General features: G+C 41.9%; 2 protein-coding genes and 1 long non-coding RNA gene across 3 annotated transcripts; 1 reads left to right on the top strand and 2 right to left on the bottom strand.

The window, feature by feature from the left end:
• Positions 1–441: 441 nt before the first annotated feature.
• LOC134189896 (uncharacterized) lies at positions 442–2032 on the bottom strand. The gene is made up of 6 exons (XR_009971556.1): positions 1969–2032; positions 1838–1910; positions 1385–1439; positions 1258–1330; positions 1062–1148; positions 442–724 (listed from the first exon to the last, which is right to left on the bottom strand). It is a non-coding gene; the product is annotated as an uncharacterized LOC134189896 (long non-coding RNA).
• Positions 2033–5358, top strand: LOC134189895 (uncharacterized). Its single transcript, XM_062658290.1, has 4 exons — positions 2033–2472; positions 2538–2577; positions 2648–2716; positions 4782–5358. Exons 1-4 carry the CDS (start codon positions 2062–2064, stop codon positions 5078–5080), a joined length of 819 nt encoding a protein of 272 aa, XP_062514274.1. The 5' UTR covers positions 2033–2061; the 3' UTR covers positions 5081–5358.
• Positions 5359–6991: 1633 nt separating this feature from the next.
• LOC134190277 (complement C1q tumor necrosis factor-related protein 7-like) lies at positions 6992–7666 on the bottom strand. Its single transcript, XM_062658731.1, has 2 exons — positions 7580–7666; positions 6992–7381 (listed from the first exon to the last, which is right to left on the bottom strand). Exons 1-2 carry the CDS (start codon positions 7664–7666, stop codon positions 7031–7033), a joined length of 438 nt encoding a protein of 145 aa, XP_062514715.1. The 3' UTR covers positions 6992–7030.
• Positions 7667–9321: the final 1655 nt, after the last annotated feature.

Here is a 9321-nt window from a genome sequence, read left to right as displayed (position 1 = left end):
AAGAATTCAAACGCAACGTAAAACAAAACGACGTTTGGAGAGAGAAATGTTTTGTGAAAAGTTAAGAATAGAATTTCACGTACACCATCTATTAAGAAGACTTGGTGTGTGACTGGTAAGGCTGAATCAGTGGATACTTTACATTTATGGCAAGAGCATTTTAGTGCAACTATCAGCAGTGGGGGTGACAAGGATCTGGATAGAGACAGAAAGGTCTTTCAGGAGTTACTTGAAACTGTTGAGGGGAAATCCAAATAGCCATAGTGGAGTATGGAGATTAAATCGTCAGAGGTGCTGAGAGCTTTTGACCGCTTAAAGTTCAACAAAAATATTATACCATATTTGCACATGCACAATCATACAACAGACAGCCATGAACACAACCATCAACACGAGTATAAGTCTCATGGCAAACATTTGCTTACGGAGAGCTAAGATCAAAGTCTCACAACAGAAATGGCAGGGCAGTAGTTCTATAGTAAAATAATACTGTTCTAAATACTTTGACCACACAATCAACACAACATTATTGCCACCAATCATACTGCCTTCTTCAGTAAACAGCAACCCTCATGACATACATGCAACATCCTCATACTGCAACTTTCTTATAAGCACTCTTTCTCTAACTCAGTTCCATGATATGAGATTAACAAGTTCGATTTTCCATTTCATTCGGTTCATATACAACATCATTTTTCTCAGTGTCATCTGGCCGTCGAACCTGTCCCAACAATATCACTGAGAATTTCGACAAGACTCAGAGGCAAACACAAAAATCCCAGACAGAGTCATGCAGACAGCTGGAAGTATTAGAGGTATCCCACAACTGTCCAACAAGAGCTTCATTCATACGTCAGCTGGACTATGCAAGCTCATTGTATCCACTAGTGAAGACTCATGCAGCTACATAGAACCTAGCTGTCATATCGCTGTTGCTCTACCCATAGCTCTACCCAACCTACTAAACTCTACTCTGTAATACAAATTATATTTATTGCAAAAGCTCATTTGTGTACAAAACCATATGTGCCAAAAATAAAGTTTGTAGCCTCACTTACTCGTCTCCGATCCCTTTCTGTTCTGTAAATGTCTATGGTAAATTAAGAACCAGTCAGTCAATCTCACATTGCTGCAGTGCCCAAATCCTACCAAACAAATGAGTAGCTTGACATACAGACATTATGATAATAACAATTTCTGCCAATTTCAACTCAAATTTGGCAAACATTGTGACCAAAATGAGCCATTACAAACCAATAAGATCTTGATACTTTCACAATGCCATCTACTGACAGCAACAGATCAGAAGATACAGTAGATCTCCAGACTATTAGACACATGAATATTGCATCAATACTTAAAATTTGTGTTGAACACATACCCCGCCCCAGCAGGTTGTGTATCCTCAACGTAGACCTACCACCCGACCTTGTGATCTACAAACAGAAGCATGATTGTACTTCAACTGTTTTAGTACTAGCTCTATCCTTATAAATTATTAACCTAATTTTTAAAGTAAAAATTGCAAAAGTGTACACCTAAATTCTATTCCTTTCCCTAACCACAAACGCAGAACTTTTCAGTAAAAATTGCTACTAGAGAGAAACAAGTTGAAATCTGAAATAAAAAAATTGCCTCTGCAAACTAGTAAGTGTAACTTAATTCTCATGCAAACAATATTGTACTCATGTCATTTATTTGTAGTTAAGGACCATGGACAAACACCTCATTGTATCTTTGTCACGTGACCTATATAAACTTTTACCTACACTAAAACTTTGACTAGTTTTCTAGAGTGGTGTGTCTGCATGCAAAGAGTCAGAAACGTTTGTACTTTAACTGAAATGACAAATTCTGAGCATGATCTTGGATTCATTCACAGCGACAGCTTACACAGTCCATCACACCTGCAAACAAATTCCAATCAACCTAACGAATAAAGTCTCTAAGCAAGGCAAGCCGAACCTGGACGGCGGGAGCCACGACGACAGATTCCGCAACACTATAACGCATGCGCAATAGATTATACGCACTTCCTTGCGAATCACGTGACTGGTCATGGCTGCTCCAGACTGGTGGAATCAACGCATAAGACCAAAGTACAAAGACATCGCAGCGGCGCTGCGTCCATCTGTTCTACTGGATGAATTGTTGAGCGAAGACCTCATCACTCTGGAAGACTTCAATAATTTTCATCAGATTGACCGCACAGAACTGGAAAGAACGCGCAGATTCCTGACAGGCATTTTGCCTCATGGCGGCGAGGACAGACTCGATAAGTTGTGTGAGATATTAGCGACAGTCAACGGCCAAAAGCATATAGTTGATCTGATAGGCCAGCGCGTTAATATCGAACCTCAAAAGGAGAGAGAAGAGGTAGAGGGGCGTGCCAACACTTTCGACTTGTCCGAAACTGGTCGACTAGTTCAACAACCCGTGTCTGTGGGAAATCAGTCTGAATTTATTCAGGTGTTTATAGAAGTGTTTGTTGAAATTGAAGTTGCATGCTTGCTATGTGGATTCATGCTATGCAGGAGACAGCCAGTGGTTCAGAAGTTGAGTGCGGGAACACTGGTAATTTACGGTTCTATTGGTTTTTAAAGAGGTAAACTATTTAGTTATTTTTTTCCGTTTGGTTGATTAGACCTCTTGACTGCTATTCCTGCTGGAAAGAGAGAAGATAGACAGGATCATCACGTGGCACCTGATATTGGTATAGTCGTTTCAAGTGTGGTGTGGTGTGTGGCGTGAATGTGAATGGTACATGAGTGGGTATGGCGGTGCTGGTGATGTTGTGTGTGTGTGTGTGTGTGTGTGTGTGTGTGTGTGCGCGCGCGTGTGTGTGTGTGTGTGTGTGTGTGTGTGTGTGTGTGTGTGTGTGTGTGTGTGTGTGTGTGTGTGTGCGATAGCTCAGTTGGCTAGAGAGTCATCTTATGGAGTGTTTACATCCGGGACTTTGAAGGTCACAAGTTAAGTCACAGTGATGCCGAGCTATGGCATAGTTTCCTTAAGCAAGAAACTTACAGGCTATTGCTTCGCTTGACTCAGGAGTATAAATGAGCACCTGGTCTTTGACTGGGGTGGACAAGACCACTGGATTGGCAGTAACTTCATGCAGCAGACGGGTAGGTGTGGGCCTTGGTGTTCAGTCCCAAGAGCTGCGCCATCAGTGCCCCTGGATCTCTAGCTAAGATCCAGGTGGATTGTAGTGCTGGCCCTGTGTAGCGCATGGATGCCCTGTCTCTAGAGCAGGGGAGCTATCTTCGTATCTCTATGGTTGACGTCGAACGACACAGAGGGCTTAACAGTTGTCCATTGTGTGTGTGTGTGTGTGTGTGTGTGTGTGTGTGTGTGTGTGTGTGTGTGTGTGTGTGTCTGTGTGTGTGTGTGTGTGTGTGTGTGTGTGTGTCTGTGTCTGTGTCTGTGTCTGTGTCTGTGTGTGTCTGTGTTCCTAGCTGATCCTAGCCTCAGCTTGCCAGGCCCGCGTAGTGCCAATTTATAATCAGCTTCCACAAATCGGCGCTACACAGGTCTGAGAGGCTGAGGCTAAGTTGATCCAGGATTGAATTAACCCACATTTACACGAGGCCCGCTAAATTATGTCCCGGGCTAGACCTGAGCCTGTAGTACTGAGCCCAACCCTGTTTTGCGTTCACGCATTGATAGCCATGCACCATCGGCATCTCAGCTAGATACGAATGGTCTGAAATGCATGTCAATCACATGGTTTGTAAACAATGGCTGGATGCAGAACCATACTCTAGACTGACAAAGAGGTGATGGCACTCATTAAGATATGGGGAGATAACAGCATGCAAAATCAGCTGGATGGCATGACAAGAAACGCAAAGGTATTTGAATGATGAGCGGAGCTATATCATAACCAGGGCCTGACCTTGCATTTGAAAGTGAGCCGTGCCCGTCGGCCCGAGGCTCAGCTTGGCTCAAATAATTGTTGTGCAAACACATGGTCCTGGATTCATCTCGAGTTGGACATGGGTTCAATAACATCGTGTAAACAGGGCTTTAATTAAGGAGAGGCACAATCTAGAATAGTGACATGCCCCACATTCCAGCAAAAGCAGTTAGGAACATACTTGAGCACTAAACACAAGTGTATGCATGTGATTGTGTGATCTCGTTTCTGGTTACTATGAGAATTACACGTACACTATAGTGACTTTACACAGTTGTTGCTTGCTTGCACCTGTATTATGAGATAATTTCTAATTCAGCAGTGGCATTGCTATTCATGAACCTGGGGAAGCCGATAGTAATAGGTGTGACGTCCTAGATCATAAAAGGTAAACTTTAGCAGCTAATCTTTCTTACTTTGGAGGTCCAGCGACGCCCTTGGCAGAAACTAACTTAGCCAAGAGCAGCTGTAAGTTTGAAAACGGAAATTAACTGCATATGTAACACTGTGAAGCATGCGCGATGCATGTCATCTTAGTACCAGCGGACATATGCATGTATCTAGGACAGCAACCTGTACTTTTGAACGTGTACTTTTGAAATCATACTAGACGGAGTTTAGAGAAGAGGAGGCCCCGGGCACCGTAGGCCCTCATCTGGATCCACCACTGGTGTGGTGTGGTGGTGGTGGTGGTGGTGGTGGTGGTGGTGGTGGTGGTGGTGGTGGTGTGTGTGTGTGTGTGTGTGTGTGTGTGTGTGTGTGTGTGTGTGTGTGTGTGTGCGTTTGTGTGTGTGTGTGCGTGTGTGTGTGCATGTGGGGGTGTACACATTTGTGTGCTGATGCTGTGGCTGGCGTTTTGCAGTGCCTCGTATTAGTCCACCGACTCCTAAAGAAATAGAATTTAATCGACTTTGCTATGCTGTACAAAGACATGGCTCTTCAAGATGGCTGGCACTAGGATTGGCACTTGGCTATACAGTTAACCAAGCAACTGTGCTCACAAATACTGTTATTGACTTTGCTGATAAACTTCAAATCTTATTAGACAAAACCGCACAAGTTCATGGTTATGATTTGGCAATAATGGAAATACAACAAGCGTGTCAAAAGATATCACCTCCAATATTTGGTGCAGTGAAAGACGAGCTGGGCAGACACTAAGGCAACAATAAACTGAGCTGTGTTACTTTAGACTAGCAAACAGGTATTATAGTCTGACTTTATAATGTTTTTCAAAAATTATTGTAGTTCTAATTAGGAGTTACACTTGTAATTACATGAATTGTATTTCTTTGTACAAAACTTCAGCTATCACTTTTGTGGGTAATCTCTCTAGATAAGAAACTCAACGGGGCAGTGTCATTGGTCACTGCTATCCATTTTGAAAACAAGGTTTAAATCAATTTCAATAGTATATAGTGATTTTTAGTTTAAGAAGTAAATATACATTTCAGACATTTTGAATTAGTTAGCTTTTTGTTGATTCAAACACAAATTGGTGTGACCGCATGCTTGTACTGTAGCACATTTATGCACTTATGCTATATTCACTACACTGTTCATACATAACTGCATGTCACTAGCATACTACTGCAAGTGCACATGCGTGTGCAAACTTGTAGACATTTTAACCTTCAGTGAGACAGGCAGCAATTAAAAGAGTACAAGTTGTAGTAGATATGTCAATAGCAAATAGCAGAGTAGCAAATAGAAATATAGTTGATGATTTGTGTTGCAACGAGGAATTTGGTTAGTGTAAACATGCAGCAGTGTGGAAACATTGAGCGGTCGGACATCGGACAATGTCCCACCAAATGTCCAAATACACCAATGTTGGACGTGTCCAGACAAAACGTCTACTCGTACGCGATAAATAATGATAGTGCATGTAATAAGTTTGTCTCTCAGCACGTGATTGGCTTTCCAATATGCTGTTAGCGGACAGTCCCACAGAAAAGCAACCTATATACGGTATAGAAATGGTCTTGACGAAAAAATTTAAATGTCGTTGGGTACACGTCCAATTTGCCACCGTTGTTGAACTAAAAATGATTGACTTTATCATCCTAGTTTCAAAATCAAGGAGTGCATGTCTTTCACATGAAGCAATGTGAAGTGTTTATTGGTAACTGATAATTATGGAACTGCTCCAACACAGCGAAAGATAAATTCTTTTGTATGCAGAAGGAAAATCTAGGAGAAGCGTTGAAACTCTGCTGTAGCTGTATACACTCATGCCGGGGTCTCTTTATCAACCCCCTCCGCAAACTCCCCCTTCGCAAACTCCCCCCTCCACAAACTTCCCCCGCCGCCGCCGCAACATTTACGATGCTCAGGAGCCACTGTCACCAGCACTAGTCTTATATACTATATAAAGCTGTGTAGGCTATCTAGGGGCTAAATTCTAAGACATCGTTGAGGCCAAACTGTTCTTACGATAGTCATAGCCAGTCCCGAATATGCTAGTAATACATGTAGAGTATATATGATAAAACAAGCCTAATAATAGAATTGTGGTGTTCGACGTATATAGAGTACATGGAAATAGTCGATGTCAAACTGGTGGTGCCAAAAGAGTCTGCACTAACTTTATAGTTATTTATGGTTAGAGTCTACGTCTAGCAATGCGGGAAAACGCTCTCGCATACATTGCACATAACTGCCTAGATAGTAAGTCTTGCAAAAACTTATAAATGTTTTACGCAAAATCAAAGACTTAGTTTGAAGTCGCCAAAGTTACTGTTGAGCTGGTGGCATCTCTGCAATCATTATTCGAGATACGGAGTTCCAGCCAGAGTAAGCATTTGCCACACCGTAACCAGAGCATTTCCCAACATGTAAACCAACTCTGACGTCACCGGCTGGAACGTTCTCACAGTAACCTTCAATTTGTCTGTGACGATGAATTTCGATACTTGCACGAGTATAATGTGCTGCATCAATTGTCATGGGTCCAGTGCACTCTTGATCATTAAATGTAAGAAACCAACGAGAACAACAATCTCGACAATAGATACGCAGATTTCCTCCGTATGCCACATGCAGTGCAGTGTGTCCGTGTTGTTTCTTAAAGCGACATTCCTACGTAATATGACAAATGCGTGTAAGCATTCATAAAGAACAATTATGTAGTAAAGAATTTACTTGAATAAGTCCAGAGTCTTTGTCATCACCTCTCTTCCACACACATTGCTTCCAGTTTAGTGGCTGAGTCGCCTCTCCCTTTTCTCCTTTTCCTCCCAAATCTCCTTTACTGCCTTGTATTCCCATAGCTCCTTTTGGACCTTGAGGACCAATTTTGCCACTTGCGCCTTTCCCTCCTTGAGCTCCTGTTTCGCCACGATCACCTTTCTCACCAATTGTTCCATCTCTTCCATCTCTACCATCTCTTCCAGGAGACCCCAAAGGACCTGCTGATCCAGGAGAACCAGGCACGCCTGGGACCCCACCACAACATCCCTTCTATCAAAATAGCAGTTAGTGATCAAATTATTACTTAATCATGATTACGTATCCTTGTCCTATTTGTCAAAGAGTGCGCTGGCACTATTTATCAATTTATAGTTGGTTTTTGAACGTTGTGTTCTAACGATATCAAGTTAATTAGGTGTGTTGTTCAATTAACGACATGCATCCTTACGTATACATCACATGTCTTACATTATCTGAAGTTTCTGCACTTGATGTAACTGCTGTTGGTAGCAGCAAAAATACGAAAATCGTCGTACTGACACACTGAAGTTCCATCACCTTGTGTACTCACTCTGGTTCTATCTTGACTGACTGCTCGGTGATTCAAGTGTGCGTATTTATATACTCGGGCTATACCAAGGAATGACGTTATTGTAACAGCATACTAATTTAGGGAGGTCAATTTTATTCCATCTATGGAGTTGTTGACGGTTGGCATAAAGCGTTTTGTGTGTGTAGGATGTACTCCTGCGTTCATTCGGTATGGAGAACGTCATTAGGTTGTTGTTGTAAACAATCATCACAATAGATAAGACACCACATAACATTTGCATTGACACATTTACATTCCAAACATTTGACCTAACTGCTATTCATACCAAATTTGTACATACCGTGTGTATCGCCACCCTGTTGCACAATGCAACGCAAGTTTACCTTTGAAAACCGCGTCTTATCTAATACCGAGAAACAATTAGTTGCATACTACGAAATGAAGGAGCTGCACGAACACGAAATCAAGTGCTCGGATCTTGCTTAATGTCTGTTTGAACAAGACACCGTGAGAATCGTGGGTTGTGGCAAGGATCAGAGAGGAGGAGTCACTCGTGAGAGTAATGCTAAGCTTTCTCATTGTGTAACCAATATCTTTCTACGTTACGTTTTGACATGATAACGCTGAAACGAGAGATAGTGAAATCGCGTCTTTGTCACCACCATTAGCTCAGACGATTTTGGCAAACGTATTAGATCTTGATTAGCGTTGCATTGATTAATTGCTCTCGTGCGCACAACGTATTGCATTGTCTATACAAAGCGTTCGAGTAAAACAAATGGATTGCAAACATATATTATACTAATTATTCTATTTGAATTGATGGTTAGGCAATCCGAGTTCGCGTAAATTGATTTGTAGCTGCCTCTTACGAGCTTTCGAATCTTTGAACTACACCTTCCTGCATACGCTCACGTGTTCAGATTTTCTCTAGTTTTCCCCACAGCTTTTCCATTTTTGAACAGACTTTAGTAGAACACTAAACTAAAGTTGGTACGCTGTAGACTTTCTGCAAAGGGGTCTGGCATATGTATCGCATTTTGGCACTCCTACATTACCATACCAAAATGGGATCTACCCATCTCATTGTATATATGCGTCTCTTGCCTCCAACGCAGGCAGCATACACCGTAACAAACAAAACGCCTAGCAGTCAACTTTTGCGTCTTCGTTTGCTGTAGAAAACGTCACTCTGAACTGTTTCGTTGGCACTGGTGTGCATGTGCACAAGTTAAGCCTGCCAGAATGTACCGTTTGATTTCTGTACTCTTCCAAGACTGTACCGCACATGTGTACATGACTGTATGCACCAAGCCCACTCACACTAATTCTAATTAGTCTTGCGGACCAGTGAGATAAGTAGAGGAGAAGGGTCTTATGATGCTCGATCACTATCTTGCTGTTGAATGTTATCCAATCTGAGTTATAGCTCATACATTTGAGTGCTTTACAGCGTTTACCAAGAACATAATCACAAACATAATCAAGAACATAATCACTTGATTTTTCGCGGTCTATGTCGTTTCTGAAAACGACTAGACTTTTCAGTCTGTGTAAAAGTAAGCGAAATGTGTATATATTCCATTCAGAAAGTTCAAAATCTCAAAAAAGACGAAAAACATTAAAATCCCATTGGGACGAAAGATTCTTCCCAGTC

This window comes from Corticium candelabrum, chromosome 14 (genome assembly GCF_963422355.1).
Source record: "Corticium candelabrum chromosome 14, ooCorCand1.1, whole genome shotgun sequence".
NCBI classification, from domain to species: domain Eukaryota; kingdom Metazoa; phylum Porifera; class Homoscleromorpha; order Homosclerophorida; family Plakinidae; genus Corticium; species Corticium candelabrum.
This window is presented reverse-complemented; position numbering and strand designations above follow the sequence as displayed.

Bases quoted from the DNA above. Each gene is read 5' to 3' on its own strand.
- LOC134189895 (XM_062658290.1), top strand. From the start codon at position 2,062: ATGGCTGCTCCAGACTGGTGGAATCAACGCATAAGACCAAAGTACAAA. The intron at 2,578-2,647 runs GTAATTTACGGT...TTGGTTGATTAG, and splicing joins AGTTGAGTGCGGGAACACTG to ACCTCTTGACTGCTATTCCT. The intron at 2,717-4,781 runs GTATAGTCGTTT...GGCGTTTTGCAG, and splicing joins TCACGTGGCACCTGATATTG to TGCCTCGTATTAGTCCACCG.
- LOC134190277 (XM_062658731.1), bottom strand. From the start codon at position 7,666: ATGGAACTTCAGTGTGTCAGTACGACGATTTTCGTATTTTTGCTGCTA. The intron at 7,382-7,579 runs GTAAGACATGTG...CTATTTTGATAG, and splicing joins GTGCAGAAACTTCAGATAAT to AAGGGATGTTGTGGTGGGGT.